Raw genomic sequence first — 27,283 nt, forward strand, 5'->3', positions numbered from 1 at the left:
GGGCTTTAATTTTTTTCTCATCAGGATTGTTTTTTAATTTTTAAGTATCAGCTAAGGATAAAAAGTAGATGTGATAGGAAAAAGATGTTTTTTGTTCACAATATATGTCATATATGACGTCAAAGCAAGTTATGTCATGCATATTGTTTCGCCATGTATATACAGTAGACGTCATATATGACGTCATAGCAGATGACGTCATATATGACGCCATAGCAGAAAATGTGATTCCAATGATTCTGATTGCAATAAAAATATTGAGAATGTAAAACTTTCAATCCCATAAAACATTCAATCCCAGCAACATCAGGTATCCCTGCTATATATATATATATATATATATATATAAGTAGATTGTAGTTTGCTTGAAGCATTGTTGAAGAAAATTATAAGGTAAAATTAAAAGCCAAGAACAATGCGAGATTTTTTTTTTTATAGAGTAAAATTAAATGAAAACAAAAGAAATAAATTTCTTTTTTTTTTGTTGTTTGTTTTTTCTTTTTCACACAAATTTTAACTCTAAACAACAGTAATTTTTTTTTTTTCTGTTGTATTCAATGGTGTTATAAATCTCAATATATTTCAGACTTATTAGTCCTTTTTCAAGAGAAGACAGCGGAAGAGTGTTCAAAATTGGAAAAGCAGCCGCAGAGTTTGCCACATGATACCGCGAAATATAGAACAAAAAATGACGTTAAGAGAACGTTAAAATAAATCAGTTGATGTTTGAAATACTTGTTGCGTTTGTGAATCAAGGGAGATGACTATTCAAGCAAGAGTTTTTTTTGTTTTTTTGTTTTTTTTATTATTATTTAAATTATTGTTTTTCTTATGTTTTAAACTTATATTATAAAAGCGGAGCTCAATTCCAGTCTATTGTTTAGTGTGGGAGTATTTTTTGAAATAATTAAAGATTCGAGGATACGAAGTTGACCTACGTTTCTTGAAGAAGCAAGAATGTTGATGTGAAAATCTGGTTCTGAATTAATGCAAGTGCGAATATGTTTATAGAACGACGAAGCAGTAGTGTTTAAGTGCTCTTTAATGCGATGGTGAAGCAATCTGGTAGTGCTTCCGATGTAAGATGCACTGCATTTAGCACATTGTAGGTCGTAAACAACGTGGTTCTTAAAGCATAAACCTGTGTGTGATATTGGGCAATTAGAGAGTGAACAAGGGGAAGATGTATGCGATGGATGTTTTCGGTTGAGCTGTTGTCTTAAAGTAGATCCAGTGTGGATGAGTTGAATGTTGAGTCCCTCGCTGCGGATGGCTTTTCGGATTGAAGATGAGATTTTGTCACTGAGGAAGGATAGTTTTAGAAAACAATTGTTAGAGAAGGGTCGGGTGGTGCGTTTTTTCTTTTTAAGTGAGGATAGGATCGTATTAGGGTAGCCGTTTAGTGAGAGGGTCTGTAGGAAATTGTTAGTGTGTGTATGTTTGTCGGAGATGTTAGTGCATTTGTCTTGTATGCGTGAGATTTCGGCATGTGCGTAGTTTAGTTTGTCCTTGAGAGGTAGTGCAGATTTGAAATGTACGAAGAGGCGTTTGCTGGCGGGTTTTCTGTAGAATTCAGTGCATATGGCACCATTTTTTTTTTATTTGTATTTTAAAATCAAGTAGAGAAAGAGATTCAGAAGAGTCTGGGTGTTCTATAGTAAATTTTAAGTTTGGGTCGGCGTTATTGAATTTGTGGTACTCCCGCGAAGAAGCTATTAACATTTTCCACAAATTCAATAACGCCGACCCAAACTTAAAATTTACTATAGAACACCCAGACTCTTCTGAATCTCTTTCTCTACTTGATTTTAAAATACAAATAAAAAAATGGTGCCATATGCACTGAATTCTACAGAAAACCCGCCAGCAAACGCCTCTTCGTACATTTCAAATCTGCACTACCTCTCAAGGACAAACTAAACTACGCACATGCCGAAATCTCACGCATACAAGACAAATGCACTAACATCTCCGACAAACATACACACACTAACAATTTCCTACAGACCCTCTCACTAAACGGCTACCCTAATACGATCCTATCCTCACTTAAAAAGAAAAAATGCAACACCCGACCCTTCTCTAACAATTGTTTTCTAAAACTACCCTTCCTCAGTGACAAAATCTCATCTTCAATCCGAAAAGCCATCCGCAGCGAGGGACTCAACATTCAACTCATCCACACTGGATCTACTTTAAGACAACAGCTCAACCGAAAACATCCATCGCATACATCTTCCCCTTGTTCACTCTCTAATTGCCCAATATCACACACAGGTTTATGCTTTAAGAACCACGTTGTTTACGACCTACAATGCGCTAAATGCAGTGCATCTTACATCGGAAGCACTACCAGATTGCTTCACCATCGCATTAAAGAGCACTTAAACACTACTGCTTCGTCGTTCTATAAACATATTCGCACTTGCATTAATTCAGAACCAGATTTTCACATCAACATTCTTGCTTCTTCAAGAAACGTAGGTCAACTTCGTATCCTCGAATCTTTAATTATTTCAAAAAATACTCCCACACTAAACAATAGACTGGAATTGAGCTCCGCTTTTATAATATAAGTTTAAAACATAAGAAAAACAATAATTAAAAAAAAAAAAAAAAAAACTCTTGCTTGAATAGTCATCTCCCTTGATTCACAAACGCAACAAGTATTTCAAACATCAACTGATTTATTTTAACGTTCTCTTAACGTCATTTTTTGTTCTATATTTCGCGGTATCATGTGGCAAACTCTGCGGCTGCTTTTCCAATTTTGAACACTCTTCCGCTGTCTTCTCTTGAAAAAGGACTAATAAGTCTGAAATATATTGAGATTTATAACACCATTGAATACAACAGAAAAAAAAAAATTACTGTTGTTTAGAGTTAAAATTTGTGTGAAAAAGAAAAAACAAACAACAACAAAAAAAAGAAATTTATTTCTTTTGTTTTCATTTAATTTTACTCTATAAAAAAAAAAAATCTCGCATTGTTCTTGGCTTTTAATTTTACCTTATAATATATATATATATATATATATATATATATATATATATATGTGTGTGTGTGTGTGTGTGTGTGTGTGTGTGTGTGTGTGTCTATATATGTGTATATATATGTGTGTGTTTGTGTGTCTATATATGTGTATATATATATGTGTGTGTGTGTGTGTCTATATATGTGTATATATATGTATATGTGTGTATATATATACATATAAATATGTATATATGAGAGAGAGAGAGAGAGAGAGAGAGAGAGATGACAGAAAAGAATAGACGCCCATAGAAACAGATTATTTCAATGAATATATAATTTATTTAGATTTCAATAAAAAAAATAATTAGTCCATTATATTCCATGATCATTATTTGATAAATACTGAAAATTTCGTTAAAATTGATTAATTTTCTGATTTTTGGTGAATTTTTAAGTAAAGGGAGGGATCAAAATGCAAAAACATTTTGAGCATCGCCATTCAATTTGCACGTACCTAAACATATTTAGTAGAACTGATGTTTCCTTTGCACTCCACGGCCATCACTCCAAATTGCACCCCATACCATAATCAAGAAACCCCCGATGTTTCAGCATTGGCTTTTTAAGTCAAAATCTTGCTGAGAGTCTCCATGCCCATATCCTTACGCTGTTGGGAAATAATGAAAATCATGACTCATTAGAGAAAATGAGATTGATTCAAAAGTTCATAAGTTTCTCCACCATCTTACGAATGCAATCTTTTCTGCACATTGGTAGGATTAAAAAGAGGTTTCCTTCTTGCAGTTTTACCAGAGTAGCCCATTTTGTCAAGATACCTGACAGCTGTTCTGGAACTGACACCAGCTTGTGTTGCAATGTCAGAGGCTTTGCACTGAGGATCCTCTTCGACATTTCTTTTCACATGACGCAATGGTCTTTTAGAGGGCCCGGCGCCACCTGCATGAGGGTTTGTGCACTCTTTGTCCTCTCTTGTGAATTGTGTGATAACTCTATTAACAGTAGAAAGGAGAATTAAAAGATTTCCTGCTATTTTGTGTTGACTAAGAACATCTTTAAGTTGACCCACGATTTGACCTCGCATAAATTCTGATTTGTCTGATACTCCTTTGGTTTGTGGCATGTGTGGGGAATCATAAACTCCCAACCAGATTCTTACCCGTCGCCGTCGGCTATCACAGATAAAGTGTGTAAATGTATCATTTCGCATCGGCTCAACGTACCTATCTAGAAAAGAAAAAGAGAAAAATAATAAAAATTTATTAGCCAATGGGGGCAGAGCCCGATAAAAAATAAATTTAACAACCAACGTGTCTGTGGGAGCCGGTTAAAAAGAGATAAAATCTCCGCATTTTTGTAAACGAGAGAGAAGGGAAACAAACACCAAGAGGACAACATACAGACACAGTGAGGAGAGAAGTCAGCAAACACTCCGCTTTATGACCGCTACTAAACCAACAAAAAGGAACAAGGAATAAGTACACTTTACGAATATTCTTTTTCCTTTTCTCCGTTTATTCTAATGGCTAACTTTATATATTAAATCTATTATGCAAAGGGAAAAATGTCTGTTTGTATATCCAGTTAAAACTTGAAAAATACACAACCAACATACACAAAGTTGTTTATTTTAATTGATGTACCCCAAATCTATAATAATTTAATTGATGTACCCCAAATGTATAATAATTTAATTGATGTACCCCAAATGTATAATAATTTAATTGATGTACCCCAAATGTATAATAATTTAATTGATGTACCCCAAATGTAAAATAATTTAATTGATGAACCCCAAATGTATAATAATTTAATTGATGAACCCCAAATGTATAATAATTTAATTAATGAACGCCAAATGTGTAATAATTTAATTAATGTACCCCAAATGTATTATTTTAGAAAGTGACGACACATAAAAATTATCCTTTTTGAACACGCACATTCAATTTAGTCTTTAGTTGATGATAAAAGTTATTCAAACCTTAAATGCTCATAGTTTGTCTTCTGTTAAATCGAGTCTCTATTTCATGCTTTTCTTATGTTGTGATACACACAAAACTTATAAATGTTGCAATTTTAATGAGATACTCCAAGTTATTTCAGCACTATTCTTATCTGTAAATATACATAAGCAGATATTAATCTTGAAAAAAATATTTATCTTAATGTCTTTTATTTTTTCTGTCATCTCTCTCTCTCTCTCTCTCTCTCTCTCTCTATATATATATATATATATATATATATATATATATATATATATATTTATTCTTTACCAACTTACGTGATTTTTGGAATATTATGTTTTCCGTTTCGTCATAGGTACATACATCACCTAGATTTTTCTTTATTTCTGTTTTTTTTTTAATATAGAGGAAGTTTTGGATTATGAACCTAATTTATATATGAAAACCCGTTGAACAGCATTTTTGAAAAAAGTTTTTGTCATTTTCTTTTGTGTATAAAAACCAATTTGAAAACGTGTGCATAATGTTTTGTAGAACGTCCATTTGGTAGCGAAATGGCTGCCAAGTTTGGAAAAGAAATTGGAACAGTACAGTGCTGAGAGCCATGAATCTTACAGAGTGTTTATCAGTGCAGAGCCAGCAGCTTCAGCAGATTCTCATATCATACCGCAGGGAATCTTAGAGTCGGCCATCAAAATCACAAACGAACCCCCGACTGGAATGCAAGCCAATTTACATAAAGCTCTCGACAACTTCAATCAGGTAAATATTTTACTTCAGAGAAAGTTGAAATATCATTTGAGTCTGGGAAACCAAGTTGTTATGACCTCCTAGTAATCTTTTATGTAAAGGGAAAAATGTCTGTATATCCAGTTAAAACTTGAAAAATACACAACCAACATACACAAAGTTGTTTATTTTAATTGATGTACCCCAAATCTATAATAATTTAATTAATGAACCCCAAATGTATAATAATTTAATTGATGTACCCCAAATGTATAATCATTTAATTGATGAACCCCAAATGTATAATAATTTAATTGATGTACCCCAAATGTATAATATTTTAATTGATGAACCCCAAATGTATAATAATTTAATTGATGTACCCCAAATGTATAATATTTTAATTGATGAACCCCAAATGTATAATAATTTAATTGATGAACCCCAAATGTATAATCATTTAATTGATGAACCCCAAATGTATAATAATTTAATTGATGAACCTCAAATGTATAATCATTTAATTGATGAACCCCAAATGTAAAATAATTTAATTGATGAACCCCAAATGTATGATAATTTAATTGATGAACCCCAAATGTATAATAATTTTATTAATGAACCCCAAATGTATAATAATTTAATTGATGAACCCCAAATGTAAAATAATTTAATTGATGAACCCCAAATGTAAAATAATTTAATTGATGTACCCCAAATGTATAATCATTTAATTGATGAACCCCAAATGTATAATCATTTAATTGATGAACCCCAAATGTATAATAATTTAATTGATGTACCCCAAATGTATAATCATTTAATTGATGTACCCCAAATGTATAATCATTTAATTGATGAACCCCAAATGTATAATCATTTAATTGATGAACCCCAAATGTATAATAATTTAATTGATGTACCCCAAATGTATAATCATTTAATTGATGAACCCCAAATGTATAATAATTTAATTGATGTACCCCAAAGATATAATCATTTAATTGATGAACCCCAAATGTATAATCATTTAATTGATGAACCCCAAATGTATAATAATTTAATTGATGTACCCCAAATGTATAATAATTTAATTGATGTACCCCAAATGTAAAATATTTAAAATTAAATAAAACTAGCTAAACCTGCAGAAATTCCATGGTAGTTGAAATTTTTTAAAACACACCTATAATATAAATCTCATCTCTCTGTTTAAATGTATTTACGTTTGTATGTCTGCCTAAAACTTTCGACAGGGGCAACGAATTTTCACGAGATCGTTTTGACGCTCGAACCTTCGGACAACAAATATCGAAAAATTGGCTAAAAATATTAATTCCTTCACTCTCAACTGGGCACTTTTCTAAAAGGTGAGATCGCTTTTTTTGCCAATATTTTCGAAAGTGATCCCCTCTTTTCAATTGAGTAGCCACTCCCGGTTTGGTGATGGATGCAACGGTAAAGACGTCACACTCTTTTTTTTTTCCACATTTTTTCCTCCTTTGTGGTACGGGTTCGAGCCTGCCTGCCGACTATCATTTTTTTTTTTTTTTTTTTTTTTTGCTCAACGCACACCTCCAAGCACTCGGGCAACGCAGGGCACCTGGGCTAGTTATAAATAAAATTAATAAAAAAGAGTTTCAAAATAAGGGGGCGTACAAACAGACAGACATAGTGAGTTTTATAAATTAGACTAGCGGTGAGAGGCCCCCCCCCCCTCTCACCCGAGTGTAAAATACGCTTAAATATGATATTTTAATTTCATAGTGATTTTTATATATTAGATTTCAAAAGTAAAAAAAAAAAAAGTCTTTGGGTGCCATAAGCTAGAATTGAAACCGGAAGCAAAACTGTAGCATTCAAAGCTGGTGACGTTACCACTGTACCACCGTGACACACACATGAACTGCTTAAATTAAAAATAAAGATGGATGTACAAAATGTATAACGATTTTTAAAATTTTGACCCCCTTAAAAACAATTTTAACCGGCTAAAGACCCATAAAAGAACGGTCCATCAAAAATCCAATCATTTGAGGGCCCTAGCGCCGCTCTGCGACTTTTAGTTTCGACAGAGATATAGCTTGAAAATATGGAGAAAGACAGACGGATAGACAAACTGACATATAGATTTTATATATCACGTTGTTTTACAATTCCCAGAGGCACGAAAATGCTGTCAAAAAACAAATTTGATATATCAAAGACTATATGTCTGTTTGTCTGTCCGTCTGTCTGTCTCCATAGTTTCAAACTCTATCTCTTCCGCAAACAAAAGGCCATAGAGCGACGCTAACGGCCTCAAATGATTGGATTTTTATGGATCGTTCTTTTGTAGGTCTTTTGCCAGTTAAAATAGTTTTTAAGGGATGAAAAAGGGGGTCAAAATTGAAAAAGGTCGTTATACATTCTGTACATTAATCTTAGTTTATTTTTAAGCAGTTCATATGTGTGTCACTTTGGTACAGTGGTAACGTCACCAGCTTTGAATGCTACAGTTTTGATTTCGGTTTCGATTCTAGCTGATGGCACCCAAATACTTTTATTTTTACTTTTGAAATCGCGTCTCTTTAATTATATATACAAAAAAATGGATAAATTAAAATATCGTATTTAAGCGTATTTTACGACCAGGCAAAGCCCCCCTCCCGGCTAGTATATAAAAAATAAATGTTATCAAAGGAAAGATAAGTTACTTTTCTACCTAACTGAATAAGTTTTTAGTGTTTTTATTTTATGTAAAACGTTGCCCGGCGCTTTGGAGGTGTGTTGAGCAAAAAAAAAAAAAAAAAAAAAAAAGTGGTAGTAGGCAGGCAGTCTCAAACCCGTGAATGTGGAGAGAGGTGTTAAAAAAAATGTTAGTAGCGTGGGGAAGGAATCAAAATAACAGTAGGCAGCCAGGGTGAAGAGATGTGTTAAAAAAAAAAAAAGTGGTAGTAGGCAGGTAGGCTTGAACCCGTGACGCGAAGGCTGAAAAGAAAGTGAAAGAAAATCTGATGTCTTAGCCGATGTCCCCATGACGCGACCGGAAGTCAAGAGCATTGAAATTAACCAAATTCAACCCAACGGTGACGATGATTTGCTAAAATGTTGGTGAAAAAATCGACCCCTCCTTGTACAAAACGGCCGAGTTTAGGAGGAAGGAATTAATGTTTTTAGCCAATTTTTCGATATTTGTCATCTGAGACGCCGAGCTTCAAAATGATATCAATCTTGTCAGGATCCGTCGCCTCTGTCGAAAGTTTTTGCAAGGCATACATGCATACATACATACATACATACATACACACATTTAAACAGACAGGTGAGATTTATATTATAGATGTTTATTCAGTTCAAAAGACAAATAGTGTTGAGCGCTACTTGAGAATATGACAAAATGGCCGCAATTTCTCTCTACATCTTTGAAGTCTCGACAAAGACTTCAAAATAAGAAATAAACAAAATGACGGTAGAAACCCGCCCAATAAATGTTACGGTAACATTTATTGGATGGGTTTCTACCATCATTTATTTTTTTTTTTAAATTAACTGAATTCAAAACACATGTATGGAAGCTGTCTTACGTCGCCATATTAGATTTGAAAAAACTTACAGCCATATTTCCAAGATTTGTTTTCACCCCAAACATGGCATATCGTCACCGAAACACAAGGGGTTACTTTCTACTGCTTCCCTGATTGTACTGACACGCAGAAAAATTAAATGTAATGTGAACAGACATCTCGCTTGTAGCAAACGACACTCGCTACAAACACAGGCAGGAGCTACTTCTCTCGACGAGATTTGAAATCCATTTTCTCTCTGGCTTGTCCAATCACAAGTCAGCTCTCGATCACGTGACAAAGTATATAAAAGGCGAAATCACAAACCTTTAACTCTCTTTCAACCTGACCCGGCCTGGGAACAGACTTTACCTGGGGCTTAGGCCCCAGGCTGAACGTGAGTACTACGAGGTAGCTATGGCTCTCTTCTGACTATCATTTATTTCCGTGTGCTGTACCCACACGAACTTTATCGTTCTACAGGACTACCCAAACGAACATTCTTTGTCATGCGAAAGAACACACGACTCACACTCACGCACGACACCACGTCAACACACTGAAGTCTTTGCCCTTTCTTTCTCTTTTAACCAGCTTCCTGTGTATGGACGGCTACTACCTATAAACACGTGCAAACAGAAATGAACTGTTCTCTTCTTCAACCAGCCGGCATGATATTAAATCTATCTTTAAACACATTGAACAGTTTTCTCTCTTGTACTCTTCTACTAAACGTTACGAACGAAAATGACAAATAAAGTTATTTCCATATGCTTTACCCAAACAAACATTCTTTGTCATGCTAAAGAACATACACCGACACACCGACACACACACACACACACACACACACACACACACACACACACACACACACACACACACACACACACACCTACTCTTTCTTACCACGAGACACTAATCCTTTGCCCTGTCTCTACTATCGGACGTACGCTCCTATGTACATAAACACACTGAAGTCTTTGCCCTTTCTTTCTCTTTTAATCGGCTTTCTTCGTACCAACGACTACTACCTATAAACACGTGTAAACGGAACTGAACTGTTCTCTTCTTCAACCAGCCGGCATGATATTAATTCTATCTCCACACAAGAACACCTCAACCTACTAACCCGTTTCTCCCTTGTACTCTTCTACTAACGCTACTAACGAAAATGACAAATAAAGTTGTTTATTAAATGTTAAAATGAGACTTCCATTTCTTTCTCCTTTAATCAGCTTCCTTTGTTCCGGCGACTACTAGCTATAAACACGTGTGGACTGAACTATTCTCTCCTTCAACAAGCTGCAATATATTAATTCTATCTCTACACAAGAACACTTTCAACCTACTAACCCGTTTCTCTCTTGTACTCTTCTACTAAACGACACTAACAAAAATGACAAATAAAGTTTGTTTAGAGGAATAAAGGTTTGTGATTTCGTCTTTTATATACTCTGTCACGTGATAGAGAGCTGGCTTGTGATTGGACAAGCCAGAGAGAAAATGGATTTCAAATCTCGTCGAGAGAAGTAGCTCCTGCCTGTGTTTGTAGCGAGTGTCAGTTGCTACATGCTGCACATAATGCCTCCCGTAGACATGACCCCAAATAATAGCTCTGTAACCTGACACAAATTATAAACCAACATTTTTAATTTTTTATCATCTTCATTTCAGGAAACGTTGGAGATGTGCGCGAGGGAAGCTGAGTTTAAAAGTATCCTGTTTGCATTGTGTTATTTTCATGCCGTCGTACAAGAACGGCGAAAGTTTGGTCCACAAGGATGGAACCGGTCATACCCATTTAATGTCGGGGACTTGACCATCAGCGTCAATGTCCTTTACAATTACCTAGAAGCCAACACCAAAGTCCCCTGGGAAGATCTCCGTTATTTATTTGGAGAAATTATGTACGGAGGCCACATCACCGACGACTGGGACAGACGACTTTGCCGAACCTACTTAGAGGTCTACATGCATCCGGAAATGGTACGTCATTCTTGTTTCAGTAACCCTAACCTCGAATGTTGTTCTTTTTTCATTAAAAAAAAAAAATTGAATGTAATTTTTAAAATGTTTCATCGGTGTAACCTCTGACCTTCTTTAAGTGTATATCATGGAACGTGAGAATTTTTCTGTTAAAATGAAAAAAAAATTTTTTAAATAACACTGAAGATAAATCTGAATAATCCAAATAATATGGAGCCTCTAAGATGTAGGGGAGGGTGCCACTGCTTTCCCAGGATCACTTCACTTACCCTTGATCAATGCCTTAAAATGCTGAGTATTTAGCAAGCCCAGACAGCCAATCATCCTCTCCAAGAATCACCTCTGCCATCTGCAACTCCACCCGTCCTCTGTAACACCAATTTTTCTTGTTTTCTTTTCTTTTCTTTCAGTTGGACACTGAACTTTATCTGGCGCCAAGTTTTCCAATTCCGCCCAATTCCGATTACAAAGGTTACCATGCTTACATTGATGAGGTCCTTCCGGCCGAAAGTCCGTACCTTTACGGGCTGCATCCGAATGCAGAGATAGAGTTTCTCACCAGCACATCGGAGCACCTTTTCAAGACAGTGTTTGAAATGCAGCCTCGTGATGGGGGAGTTGGACAAGGATCTGGAATTAGCAGGGAGGAGAAGGTAAGTGTATCGATGTCCACCACAAACAGGAAATGAAGAATAGATTTCCATTGTACGTTTCACGTTCTACTAATATTTTAGTGTTGGTCCCGGAAAATACCGGAAAGGAAACCACATGGTAATTATGATTGTTCGAAGTCAAGATGTTTTGTCAGCTAAATAATGTAATAAGAATGCTAACATTGGAATTTTTAGCCGACAATTATGCTTTCATTTGGAAATGGAATTTTAGAATCAAGAGCAATTAAGAATTTTAGCTGACAATAATAATAACTTTGGAATTATGGACGAAGTATGAAATAAGGACCCCAGCAGACTTCACTAAGAAAAGGGACAGATTTTGGTCGACACGAGTTTAACCTTCACCGTAGCATGTTCTAGCGGGTTTTCATGCATTTTTGTTATAATATTTACACAACTTTAATTTTTGAATTTATATTTTTATTTAAAAATAAATAAATAAAATAATAATAATAATAATAATAATAATAATAATAATAATAATAATATCAACAACAACAACAACAACAACGATTTATATTATTTATTCACGACCAAGATTGATTTTTTATGTGCGTTTATATATTTACAAAAAATTTTTATAAAACTATTTAAACCAAAATTTGGATTAATATTTTTATTTAAAAAACAAACAACAACAACAACAACAACAACAACAACAACAACAACAACAACAACAATAATAATAATAATAACAATAACAATAATAATAATAATAATAATAATAGTAACAATAATAATAATAGTAATAATAATAATAATAATAATAATAACAATAATAATAATAGTAACAATAATAATAATAATAATAATAATAGTAACAATAATAATAATAGTAATAATAATAATAATAATAATAATAATAGTAACAATAATAATAATAATAATAATAATAATAATAATAGTAACAATAATAATAATAATAATAATAATAGTAACAATAATAATAATAATAATAATAATAATAATAGTAACAATAATAATAATAATAATAATAATAGTAACAATAATAATAATAATAATAATAATAATAGTAACAATAATAATAATAATAATAATAATAATAATAATAGTAACAATAATAATAATAATAATAGTAACAATAATAATAATAATAATAATAGTAACAATAATAATAATAATAATAATAATAGTAACAATAATAATAATAATAATAATAATAGTAACAATAATAATAATAATAATAATAATAATAATAATAGTAACAATAATAATAATAATAATAATAATAATAATAATAGTAACAATAATAATAATAATAATAGTAACAATAATAATAATAATAGTAATAATAATAATAATAATAATAATAATAATAGTAACAATAATAATAATAGTAATAATAATAATAATAATAATAATAATAATAATAGTAATAATAATAATAAATGCATTAAATTAGGTAGTTGTGGCCTGGGAGACTAACAGTTAAAAAGTTGATTTTTAGGATATTCGGATCTGTTTTGAACGAATATCAGATTTAAAATTATTGCCATCAAATAATTATTTAAAAGTCAAAAACAAGTCAACCTGGTTTCGTTTTCGATTTTCCAAAATTTTGTGAGGGGTGGGGGGTGGGGGGGTCGTCAGAGCATCCAGCATTAAAATATTTAAAATACGTAAAATATTAAAACAGGTAGAGAGATGCAACATTTCATTCATGGGACAGCGGTTGAAGCCTAGCGGATAGTGCAGGACCTATTAGGCTGCTGACAGTCTTTTGAATCCTATCTAAGAGGGGGAGACTAGCAGCTGACGCACCAGCCCAAATGCGGCAACAATACTCCATACATGGGCGAATGGTGGCCTTGTACTCTCAGGCATAAGTAACTTTCTAGCACGGTAGAGAGAGCCCACCTTCTTTGCAGCAGCCTTGGCAATGCCCTCAATGGATCTGTTCCAACTCATGTTCCCTGTGTATGTTAAGCCGAGGAGTTTGAATGAAGTACTTTCAGGTAATGTATCTTTAGCCACGGCCATTTGTGACTATATGAGATACATAGATATTCGAATACTCCATTATAGTTCTCCTTCAACTTTTAAACTTCCAGTTAGTAAAGAAGTTTAAAATATAATTTTCCTCTCCTCCATTGACAAGGTTGTCTTCACAAAACGTTGTACAGAGAGACCAAAGACACTCAGGTACTGTGTCTTCGAAGCATTCAAATCCTTACCTTACATCTAGAAAACCAATCTATACAGCCATTATATATATATATATATATATATATATATATATATATATATATATATATATATATATATATATATATATACAACCACAACCTGACTTCAGAAATCAAGGCTGCATCATCTGGAAAACGCTTTCCTTTCAAAAACAACTTCATGGCTGGGAAGAGGTGAAAGTCAGAGGGTGCAAGGTCAGGAGAGTAGGGAGGATAGGGTGTCGGATTTCTTAACTACACGCCCGTGCTTCTGATCTGGCGACATGCGAGTTGTGGACCGGAGCGTTGTCCTGCAGAAGGAGGGTAACTTTGCTGATCTTGCCTCACCTCTTGATTTTGATAGCTTCCCTTAATTTCCTCAAAAGTGAAGCATAATAGGCTCCTGTAATTGTGGTACCCTTTGCCAGGAAATCTGTCATCACTACTCCATCCTGGTCCCAGAAGACTGTGATCATGACCTTGCCAGCGAAGGGCTGCATCCTTGCCTTCTTTGGAGGTGGTGAGTCAAGTGCTTCCATTGCATTGACTGCGATTTGGTCTCTGGATCATAGTGATGGACCCAGGTTTCATCCTATGTAATCAGTCTTTTGAAAAACTTTGACTCATCTTCTTGACACATCTCCAAATTCATCCTCGAGCACTTGACGCGTTCTCGCTTCTGGAATGGTGTGAGCAACCTGGTAATCCATCTGGCAGACACCTTATGCAGATGCAAATGGTCATGAATGATAGTTTCAACAGACCCTGTACTAATCTTGACATCTTGGGCTATTTGGCGAATAGTAATGCGCCGATCTTCCAAAATGGCAGCCTCAACTTGATGGACAGATGCCTCATCAATGGCAGAAGGGGGGACGACCAGGTCTGGGAGCTGTTTCCACAGACTTCCAGCCATGTTTGAATTCACGATACCAGCGTTTTACAAGGTTATATAATGGGGCATTATCACCATAAGTTTCTTTCATTTCATCAAAAGTCTCCTGTGGTGTGCGTCCTTTCTAATACAACAAGGCCGATAGCATTTAGTTGCGTGCTCTCATGTAATTCATGAATGCGTGAATGTAGGATTGACACAAAATTCTTAAACTAAAATTATCGAAAATGGGCTGAAATGACTTAAATAAATAAAAAGTAAATGACTTAGAATGACTTTAATGAACTTAAGGATGAATTGAATGCTTAAAAAATAACTGGAATCCTTCAAAAACAACTTGAATGATCTGGAGAATGAATTGAATGGCTTTGAGACTGACTGGTTGTAAAGTGGGTGATCATTTTACATTAAATTAATGCAGAAAAGTGATCCCCCACTTTATATCACAAAGTTACAAACAGAAGTACAGCATGTAGTAAGAACAGATACTACACTTTGATCTTTGCCAAAAGACCAAGAAAAGGGTATTTATTTGCTCCCCCACCGAGCAAATTAGGCACAAGGCCGATTTTTAATGTGAGGAGTGAAGGGGAAATGGAGACTAACTCTCCGGGGAGTAGGGGAGCTGGATAGTAACAATTGGTATGAAAGGTTGCCCCTACAATGACCAAGGTCTTATATGTGGAGATTCCCCCACATATGGTCTTTGCTTTTGCAGTATCTGCCGGAACAGATACTACACTTTGAGATATTAAATCCTTTATTCATGTTAAAAATACATTGAAAATCAACAATGAACAAAAAACTTAGGCACATGGCCAACTCAAAAGGGGGGATTGTGGGGGTCGTTGGTCATCCTTGTCACTCCAGAACTAAACAAAATCAAAAGTTTCTCCCCGCTAGTATCTTCTTTCACCATAATACAGCATTCACCCTTTCATACTGGGGGACGTCCTACTTAACTCCCAATTTTTAAAACATTTTTTATTGACGTGTAAAAACAAAAAAAGATAACAATAAAAATGGTACAATAATTCATTTGTGTCGAGGGCGGGGGGGGGAGAGTGATTAGTAGGACCCTCCCAACCCTGTCTAGTTGATAGACTGCTAGGTTTGTAAAAGGAACTTTGCTTCTGCGGGCCAGTCTCTAAGTAGGGATGCTCTCTAGATGGGGGTGACTGGAGAAAAGAAAATTTTGTGAGTAAGGAATGAGGGTTAGTTTGTATTTCTTTCTCTCCAAGATGGGTGAAATTTAGAGGAGGAGGTGAAAACAAAAATTGCAAGAAGGAGGAGGTGGGGATCTTGGAGGCTTCCTAATCGGGGAGGGATGGAACACACACTCAGTTAGCTGTGAGGCTACTTGTTTAATTTTACTTTACGGAACTGCGTGTTCCACACCTAGGCAGGGAACACGTATTCAAATTTGGCTCCTCTTCATACACACAGACTTGCTACATGTATCCATCTTCTGTCAAATGCCGCGCAATGCAGCCTTCTTCTATCACATCTGATCTTCACCCGTAGTTGGTGTTTAAAGAAAGCGATCAGATCCTAATCAGAAAAAGACAACACCCCCCCCCCGGCAACCTTGTAGACGCGACGTCCAAATCACCATTCTCGCTACGGTCAGGATCGTAGCGTAGATCATTTGTCTTTCCCGGTCCCACGGTGGCCTCACATTGTCCATGATATTGGATATGGTAATTGGGCGAGGATGCTCAGTATCGATGCGAGCCGTCACCTCGCTGACATACGACCAGTACCGGCGGAGTTCGCGGCAATCGAAGAAAGCATGATCAGTCGTTTCTACGGCTATTGTCCCACAATGGGGACAATCAGACGACTCCAAAAACCCGGAACTGCATTGTATGTTGTTGAGTTGAAGTACATTTCAGGCCAATTGCCAGGTCAGAGAGAACTCTGAATTGTTCAGATGACTCGAATCTGGCGCCCAGCTCCACGCGGAGCGGATCTCACTCTGCTGCCAACCCAAACGCGCGCATAGCGGGTCGGCAGCAGCCCCCTTCACTAGATCTCTGTGGAGTTCCCTACGGGCTGATATTATACAACTAAGTGCTACCAAAGAGTTAATCCTCCTGTACTATCAGTTGGAAACAGCAGCCAGACAAACTGTCAATCTCGACCTCTCAGACAAGATCGATCCAGACTAGCCAAGTGAGCACAAGTGGCATGCAAGCAAACCCAATTTGCTCAGTTTCTGAGGGAAAGAAAAAAATTGGGAATAGGGATGGGAGAACAGTGTTCAATATCCTAGTCAGGAAACCGGTTTTCTTTTCTTTTTTTTTTTTGTAGACCATCTACTAGTTTGCTAGTTGTGTACAAATCCCAAGAGCGATTGGAGTTTCCTATCATTAATTTATTTTTATTTCGGACTATTATTCTCATCTTTATTAGTTATTGTTTTTTTTTTAATCTTTTTATTGGTTTTTCTTTATTCACAACGTTTCGGCCAACTATTCCTCTGGCCTTCGTCAGGTGGTAACCGTGACGGATAGGAACTTCGAATCTCCTAACTGCATTCTCAGCCATCACTGCCATATATGTTTCCTATCATGTTTGAAAGTGACACAGTGTTCAACGAACAAGATTGGAGATGCACTGCTGTACAACTCATGCTCTCGACCGATCCAAGTTATGACAACAGGACCATTGCCAGCACCCTCAAAATGCAAATCCAGACGGTTCAACGCTTGAGGACACAGCTCAACAAAGTTTCCGTCCATGGATATGGTCTTTGGTGTGGTTTCAAGTGAGAGGGCCACATCATGCCACCTCACATCTTATAAGTCGGTCTGAAAGTCAACACCAAAGTGTACCTTGATGTGCTGAAGAGTGTGGGTGTGGTGATTCCCTGGTACAATCAGGTGGCCGCTGCTATACCCTGGACAGGACTCAGCGCCGACCCACAAGTCCAAAGAGACCAATGCTTGGCTTCAGAAGGAGTGGTATGACTTTGGACCCTTCTCTCACTGGCCCCCATCCTTCCCCGATCAGAACTCGCTGAACTACTTCGTTTGGTCATACATCGAAAACATCACCAACATGACCTCCCACAACACTAAAGGCTGCCTGATCGCCTCCATCCATTGAGTATTCACCGAGCTCCCGCTGGTGCTTGTAGAAAAGTTATGCTCCTAGTTCCAGACCCGTATCAAGGCGGTGATTGAGGCTGAAGGTGGCAACATTGAATAGATGTCAGCTCTACCACATAATCAAGTTACTTGAATTGATTTTTTCAATAAAAGTTTAAAAAATAAAGCTGTAATATTGTTTTCTTTAGGGTGACACTTTTATTGTTCCACGTTGTAATAGGTAATGCAAACTCTTTTTCTAAAATTGTTTGTTTCAGGTGAAGTCAATTTTGGATGAAATCTTGGAGAAATTGCCTGAGGAATTCATTATGACTGAGATTATGGCGAAGGTGCCGATGGAAGAACGAACACCGTATGTGGTTGTCGCGTTTCAAGAATGTGAACGAATGAACATCCTCACTTCGGAAATCAGAAGAACTCTCAAAGAGTTAGACCTTGGATTAAAGGTAAACCATGAAATGGTGCTTCTCCAGTATTTCCCTTATATTAAAAAACAAGAATAAAGAAGAATATGTATGCACCGTGACAAAACAAAAATTTCATATTCCAAAAATCATGAAACTTGATCAAGTAAGTATTCTTATAAAGAAAATTGTTATAAGCGAATTTGAGTTTTTCCAATGTTCCCTCTTTCCCATGTTAAGAATAGCTTTCTAAAACCTCGTAAGTTTGAATTATTTGAAATTATCTTCCTTGTTTTCCAAATGGCATTGCGATATTGTTGCTGTTTAATTTTGATTTTCTTATTTAAAAATAAAACTATTTGGTTAATGATTCCACGAACACAGCTTCTTTCCTCGAACTGCCCACCTGTAGAACACAGTACTATTGGCCTGCTTTCTGGCTGACTATGATATGGTAGCCTTCAAGTCTAATGAAAACAAGTTCTTGTTGAAACGTCCCCTTGAATAATCAAATTGTACCCAACTAATGATTACTATACTACCACATTACATTTATTAACCGTTATCCCCGAGTAGCCTTCGGGCCTTGATAAGTGATGACTCCCTTGTAAAAGAAAAAAAATGATGCAATTTTTGGTGTACGATAATTTTTTTCCATCACAAGTATGTACATCATGCAGATTTTTCTTTATTCTAGTTTTTTATTATTGGGAGAATTCTGAATAAGCACCTAAACTGTATTATTCACATTTACCATTCAATTTTGAAATGAGCATGTCCTCTTGCTATAAAATAATTTGTTGTACGTGGTACCTTAAATAAGTTTCCAGACTTTTTTGTCCAGGCATTTTAAATTGTCGTAAACTCTTGAAAATTCAGTATGTTATTACTTTACATCTTATGAGATGACTGACTAATTTTTATGATTTCACATTCAAATGAACAGCTACAGCAGGAATTGGAATACATCCAACTAAAGCCTGATTGTCACAGCTGGTGAATTTCAAAAATGCAATTTGGACGTGAGGACACTTTAGAAGAACGACTTGCAAATAATTCTAAAAAAAAAAACATATGTGGTTGTCGCTTAAACTGTTTTAAACTTGGAAAAATGTCTCAGAAACGTATGAACAGCTTTTGGATGAGTTTGCATGAATCGAGCATCAGTTTTTGAGTGGCATAAGAGATTCAAGGAAGGCAGGGCGTCTGTGAGGGATGATGAGACGTGTGGGAAGAGTAGGGAAGTCAAAACACCAGAGTTGATTGGCCAAATAAAGAATTTCATGAATAAGAATCGTCGTGTGTCTATAGAAACAATAAGAGCACAGTTTGATGTCAGTGTGAGAACTGTATACACAATTATTCATGAAGAACTGAAGATTCGGAAGATTTGCACAAAGTTTGTCCCAAGGGTGCTCCATCCTTGTCACAGACTATTTGATTAAGATGGGCATCAAGACAGTTCCTCACTCTCCCCATAGTCCACACCTTGCTCCCTGTGACTTTTGGTTATTCCCTAAACTCAAGGAAAACCTTAGAAGCTGTCATTATGAGACAATTGAGGAGATAAAAGAGGCTGCGGCGAGAGTCATTGACACACTTACACAAGAGGATTTCCAGAAGTTTTTAGAATGGTACAATAAGTGCATTGCAGCCGAAGGAGTTTACTTTGAAGGAGACTAGAATTTCATGTGTGTAAAGTGTAAAGTGCACACACAAAAAAAGTCTATAAATTTATTGAAGACACCTCGCATATATTTCTTTCTGGTAGTTTTTTTTTAGTGATTTTTTTCCACTATGTACGCGTTTTTTTTTTGTTTTTTTTTGCTTTAATAAACATTTTATTTGTTTATAGCAACTATTTTTCATTCTTCTTCTTGGCATGGTGTCTGTCATCAGAAAAGTAAAGTCCATATTGATTGATTGAGATTGTCGGACTGACTTCCTCATCTTGGTTGTTATCGTGCCAACGTTTCGGCCGTTTTGCCCTCCGGCCTTCATTAGGTGTTTTGTATCGAACTGGGGAACCGTTTGTTAGGAGTCTCGAACCCAACCCTTTATTATTATTACGGGGTACCGTGTTCGGACTCCAGCTCGGCTCTGGGACATAGTTGCTGATTCTCTGTTTTGAATGTTACTTTTTTTACTGCCTTTGTTCAGGATTGAACTCAGCGCCTTTGGGTAACTGTAAACTTTGATACAACGTCTAGGACCACTCGGCCATATGTCACTGAACAAAGGCAGTAAAAAAGTAACATTAAAAACAGAGAATCAGCAATTATGTCCCAGAGCCTAGCTGGAGTCCGAACACGGTACCCCCGTAATAATAATAAAGGGTTGGGTTCGAGACTCCTAACAAACGGTTCCCCAGTTCAATACAAAACACCTGATGAAGGCCGGAGGGCAGAACGGCCGAAACGTTGTGACGATAGCAATCAAGATGAGGAAGTCAGTTCGACAATCTCAATCAATGAAAACACCTCATTTCAAAAATACAGACAATTACTAAAGTCCATATGTTGCTTCAGCGGTGACATTTTTAACATACAAACTTTACTTTTCTAGTGATTCCATGCAACAAGGAAGAATGTAAAAAAAAAAACAAAAAAAAAAACTTATTCTATTTCCGGTTAACGAAATTTAGTTGAGTATAAACAAATAAATTTTTTATCTGAAAAAAAAAAAAAAATCTGTTTCGTACTAGCTTCCTAAAGGTAATAGTCACACACCATTTACTTCCCCTTGGAACTTTCCGGTGTGTGAGTTGTTTTTTTGTTTGTTTTTTTTGTTTAGCCACACATTTTATTTTCACTAATTTTCGCCAAAAAATCTTTTCTTTAATAATTTTTTCCTATCCTATCGTTTTTCATAATTTTTGGATATCTTCATTACTTTAATATGACAATTACGCACAGACCATTTATTAATAAAAATTTCGAATTTCGTTATTTTAGTTTAGTTACACAACGTTTTTTTTTTTTAAACAAAAACATTTTTCACGGCATAATTTTCTTTACTTCTTCAAATCAATAAATCTGAGGAAGTCTTCTAAATGAAGACGAGACGTTGATGAACTCCCAAATGATTTATTTTTTTCTTATTATTTCCACATTATCCTTATAAATAAAATAGTAGAAGTATGCATGCCTGTGTGTAAATATTTAACCGATAAACTCTTAAACTACTAGTCACATAACAACACTGAAATTAACAGGACATAGTAATCATACACCAAGGATGGTTTATAACGAGTAAAATCTTTGTTTGGATGAATTAATAACGCATACAGAAATATATCTGCAAGTTGAAATGCAAAATGTTTGTTTCAACTTGCTGGCATACTTCTATTAATTTTGCACATGCACAAATTTAATGGTAGCTTGAAGTGATTTAATTTGAAATCTATCTCAAATCTCAAATAGTAGGGAACATAGCTGGAGTGCTAAATGTTTTGGTTTTGATTCCAGCTGATGGCAGCCAAGTCATTTTTTTCTTTTTCTTTTTAAACTTTTTAAAGGCAGTACTATATATCAGGTACAATATAATATTCAATAGCGAATTAACTCTGTGATAATTATATACAAAATCTTCATGAATTAAAATATATTTTATGTGCGTTTTATGAGTGTGCAAGGCCTGGTGTTCTACACTTATAATAAAGATGCTTGATTAAGTTTCTCTTCCCTGCAACCTCTTTGCCTGTGGGACTCTTTTTCTGCTTGCCTGTTTTCCAGCTGACTACAATTTGATAGTCTTCAAGTCCAATGTAAGCAAATTCTTGATGAACCGTTCCCTTAAGTAATCCAATTTACCAAATTTCCATGACTAACGATTGTAATATTATCCCATTGACTACTATACACTCAATAACCTTTACCCTCGAGTGGCCTCCAGGCCTTGATAAGGTCTGATTCCTATGTAAAAAATTTTTTTTTTTTTTAATATCTGTGAAATTCTCGACAAGAACCTGATTTTGAGATGTGTCAGAAAGTAAATGCACGCAACGTGTTAAACAAACTGCAATTCGGATATTAAAACATGCAGAAGATATTTGGTGACATATATGTAAATATTTAACTGATAAACTCTTAAACCACTGGTCACATAACATTGAAATTTTCATTCTGCGTTGTGCTGGCTTTCTAAAATCATAGATTTTGATTCAAATTGAAACAGCGCTTTAAAATAATCCACTAATTCATTTCCTGCAGTCGCGTGATTTAATCCTGATTCGAACATTCGAAAATATCACCGTTGTGAGATCACACAGACTTTATTTTTCTGGTGACACCATGTTGGATAATGCAGATCTCCGGGAAGTGACGGCAAGCAAAAGTTAGTCACAAATCTGGATGCAAGGCCTGAGAGATGACATCAAAGGAGGGTCAAATTCTAGGACATAAAATCCCTGGTCAGCGAGTTTGACCACATTTTTTAAACCATACATGTTGGACTGTTGACGTCCAGTGATGGGATTCAGCCAGTTTGTACCAGTTTGTACCAGTTCATGCGAACTGGTGCTTAAAATATGAGTTCAGCGAACCAGTTGTTAAAATTACGTAAACCCCTATTCATAACTACATTATAGTAGATTCTTTATTCTACTTAACATTTTCTTAGAACCTGTTCTTAAAAAATTTGAATCCTATCACTGTTGACGTCATCTGGGCCAAATAAAAAGATATACAGAAGAATTCAGGTGATCGCTCATCCCCCTCTCAGTACAGGCCAATAAGTCTCTTGTGCGTCATGAGTAAGTTGCTAGAATCTGTGTTAAATACAGAAGTAATCAAACATCTCAACAAAAATAACCTTCTTAGTGACACTCAATATGGTTTCCGTTCTGCTAGATCTACAGCAGATGTCCTTACAGTTATATCGCATAGGATTAGCAAATCTCTCGACGGTGGCAATCTTTCTAGGGCAATTGCTCTTGACATATCAAAGCCTTTGATAGGGTATGGCATAAAGGTTTACTTCATAAGATTGCTAGCTATGGTATAGCTGGAAAAGTCTTCTCAATTATTAAATCATTTCTTTCTGATAGGTTCATAAGAGTAGTAGTTGAGGGGCAAAAATCAGAAGCTCACAGTATTAATGCCGGTGTCCCTCAGGGATCCATCCTGGGCCCAACTCTTTTCCTGATCTACATTAATGATCTTCCAAATCATATCCTTACATCATCTGTAGACATTTATGCTGACGACACTACCATTTATGGTACCACATCTAAGACAGTAAACGACCAAGTTCTCTCCAATTCTCTCTCCTCTGATCTTGAGCACGTAGTACAATGGGGAAAGGAGTGGCTGGTTACTTTTAATGCATCTAAAACCAAGCTTCTCTCTTTACATCATCAACATTCTAATTCACATTTGTCATCAAGTGAAATGAATGGCTCTCGTCTTCAGGAGGCCTCAAGTTTTGACAAGCTTCTGGGCTTGACCATTACTCCTGATCTTAAATGGAACACGTATATCAAATCTGTTGCCAAGGCCACTGGAAAAATGGTGGGATCTTTCTATCGATCCAGTAGATATCTCACTGCTGATGCTATTCTCTACCTATATAAGAGCCAGGTACGTCCAAGGATGGAATACTGTTGCCACATCTGGGCAGGAGCTGCTAGAAAGGACTTGTCCTGCCTTGATAGAGTTCAAAATAGACTTCGTAGCCTCGTAGGAGATGTCCTTTTCTCCTCCTTGCAACCTCTATCTCACAGAAGAGATGTTGCGAGTTTGTCTCTGATGTATCGTTATTTTCATGGAAAGTGTTCAACTGAGCTTCAATCTATGGTCCCCCCTCGCCAAACTTTCACAAGAAACACTCGTCTAGCTGTAAACACTATCAATAATTTCCCCCACTCTTTATCTGTGCCTAAACCTAAACGTAGATTCCATGAACAAAGCTTCTTTCTTAGAACTGCACGCCTATGGAATTGTCTTCCGTTTTCCTGCTTTCCGGCTGACTACAATATGGTTGTGTTCAAGTCTAAAGTAAATAAGTTCTTGATGAGCCGTTCCATATAAGTTATTAAATTTACCAAATTTTCATTACTAATGATTACTATATTGACCAATTTCTACTGTACACTCTTTAACCCTTATCCTTGAGTGGCCTCTGGGCCTTGATAATGTGGTGATACCTTTGTAAAAAAAAAAAAAAAAAAAAAGAAAGAGATAGAGAGCAGAGTCGAGAGAACGCAACATGAGAGGGTGCTAGCAACACATTCTTCTTCACACTACGACAATCCCATGTCATGCACGCCATTAACTTGTCAAACTGGATTCGGAAACAGAAAAGTTATCTTTTGAAATAAAAATATTTTTACAACCAGCTGTGTGTGTTTTTATTATCGGCAATGATTGTATGAATCGGAAAATTACAAAAATTGATTTTTTTTTAGAAATTAGATAAACTTAAAACACATTTGATTATTGGTCATCAGCAAAATGTAATAACCACGAGAAAGAACGAAGAAAAAAAAAAACTTATTCAATTCCTGATGAGTGTTATATTGCTGAAACTTTGTCGATTATCTATATATATACAAAACAGTAGATGCATGTGTGTCTGTCTGTCTGTGTGCAAATATTTAACCAATAAACTCTTAAACTACAGGTCTTTGAAGAATCATTATTGGAAAGATTTTTTTGAATTGCCAACCCAAGTTCTTCAAAAATGAAAAGAGAAGTTGTCCTTTTATCTATATAAATAAAACAGTAGATGTATGTAGATCCTGAGTAATTCGTAATTGTATTTTTTGGTCGCCCACACTGAGAATTGAACCTTAAACCTTCAGAAGAATATTACTTTTGCAAGTGATTTTTCCAAATACTCTTACCACTGCACCACAGATACTTGCGAATTACTTAGGACTTCTATTCAGTCATGGCTGATGGAACAAGAACATGCTACCCCTATTGAAGTAAATAAATGATTCCATTCGAAATTTTGTCCAAATTCCCGAGTTTGACTGAAGCATTCCTGAGTTTGACAAGATACACCTGAAGAAGATCGGAGGTTACATCGACCGAAACGTTGTGAAAATGACAATGAAGATGGGAACAGTAGTCCGATGAATCCAAATAATGCGTATAACCATTTTTTTGTATTTTTCAGATTTGCAATTCATTTTTTAAATAAAGAATAAAAAGAATTGTTGTATATATTTTTATCTGATAGTTTTGTTTTTCATTTTTATCCAGGGTGAATTGACGATCACCTCCGACATGGAAGATTTGAGCAACTGCCTTTTCTTCGACCAATTACCAGCGAACTGGGCGAAACGTGCATACCCTTCTCTGTACAACCTGACCGCATGGTATGCAGATTTGCTGCAACGTGTGAAGGAACTAGAGAGTTGGGTGGGCGATTTCCAATTGCCCGCGGCCGTGTGGCTGGCAGGTTTCTTCAACCCCCAGTCCTTCCTCACAGCCATTATGCAGCAAATGGCACGAAAAAGCGAATGGCCACTTGACAAGATGTGCCTTCAGTGTGACGTCACCAAGAAGACAAGGGATGACATGGCAGGCCCACCACGGGAGGGAGCCTACGTTCATGGCCTCTTTATGGAAGGGGCTCGCTGGGATATGCAAAGCGGAATGATTGCAGAGTCGAGACTCAAAGATCTCACTCCCGTCATGCCGGTGATTTTCATCAAAGCCATTCCGGTTGACCGACATGATACGAAAAATATCTACGAATGTCCCGTCTACAAGACCAAACAGCGAGGACCCACTTTTGTGTGGACTTTTAATCTCAAATCTAAAGAAAAACCAAGTAAATGGGTTCTTGGCGGAGTAGCCCTATTGTTACAGGTGTAACCACCTTTCACACACACACACATACATATATACTTTGTATTTGTTTTTACATAATCGTTAATGCATCAATCAATATTTGAAACTGTTATATTTAAATAATTGTTTTAAACTTAGTAGATCAGTATGCTCGGCTAAATCCTGCTCCTCCAAATATAGTAGTTGGGGGTTGGGGGGCGATTGTAAGAAGAAGAAAAAATTTCAGAATTTAGAATGAGGGATTATGAACTAATAAAAGGATTAAATCTGTTAAAATTATAACCAGCAAGGCTGCCAGTGTTGCCCAGAACTATAGAAATAAAAATTAAAAAAATAGAGGAAGCCACATGTAACATGTTTATATCATAACTTTATATTATAATTTTATATTATAATTATAATATATTATAACTTTATATTATAATCATATATTCCAATAAGAATTGAGTTTGCACATTTTATGATGCTTTAAAAAAATCATGAGTGATTGAATTAGTGTTGAACAATTTCATAAAAATCCGTCCGTCTTGTTCTTTGAAAGTTCAACAGTTTTTATTTAAGTTTATTATTATTATTATTATTATTATTATTATTATTATTTATTTATTCCCCCCCCCCCCTAAAAAACACCAATGTTTGATCGGCATTGTGGATTTAGGATCTTAAATACAACCCCCCCCCCCCCCCCAAAAAAAAAAAACAGTCCAATTTCTTAAAGGAAACGAAGTGTCACACTATCAGGGACTATCTGTCCATATTTTTCATCCTGCTAAGAAAAAAAAAAAATCTTTTAAATGAAAATAAAAATAAGAACATGAGAAAGCTTATGAAGACTTCTTCATTATTTCACAGCAACAGATGGAAGTATAACGATTTACAGTTTTTATACAAGAGAGAAAATCTAAAACGGGGAAGATAATCCAAAAATTAATCTAAAACAAGGGAGATAATCAAAAAATTAATCTAAAACAAGGGAGATAATCAA

At 35.6% G+C, this 27,283-nt stretch overlaps 1 protein-coding gene across 1 annotated transcript in view; it reads left to right on the plus strand.

Annotated features, from left to right (window-relative positions):
• LOC145254676 (dynein beta chain, ciliary-like) overlaps window positions 1-26,342 on the plus strand; it is a 249,325-nt gene extending 222,983 nt beyond the window's left edge. The window contains exons 54-58 of the mRNA XM_080113323.1: window positions 5,496-5,723; window positions 10,913-11,224; window positions 11,635-11,877; window positions 18,350-18,538; window positions 25,705-26,342. Coding sequence (XP_079969449.1) covers window positions 5,496-5,723; window positions 10,913-11,224; window positions 11,635-11,877; window positions 18,350-18,538; window positions 25,705-26,322 — 1,590 coding nt within the window. The 3' untranslated portion in view covers window positions 26,323-26,342. The remainder of the gene's footprint in view (window positions 1-5,495; window positions 5,724-10,912; window positions 11,225-11,634; window positions 11,878-18,349; window positions 18,539-25,704) is intronic.
• Window positions 26,343-27,283: the final 941 nt, after the last annotated feature.

Source organism: Euprymna scolopes, chromosome 30 (assembly GCF_053919585.1).
Source record: "Euprymna scolopes isolate OS-2025 chromosome 30, ASM5391958v1, whole genome shotgun sequence".
In the NCBI taxonomy this organism is placed as follows: domain Eukaryota; kingdom Metazoa; phylum Mollusca; class Cephalopoda; order Sepiida; family Sepiolidae; genus Euprymna; species Euprymna scolopes.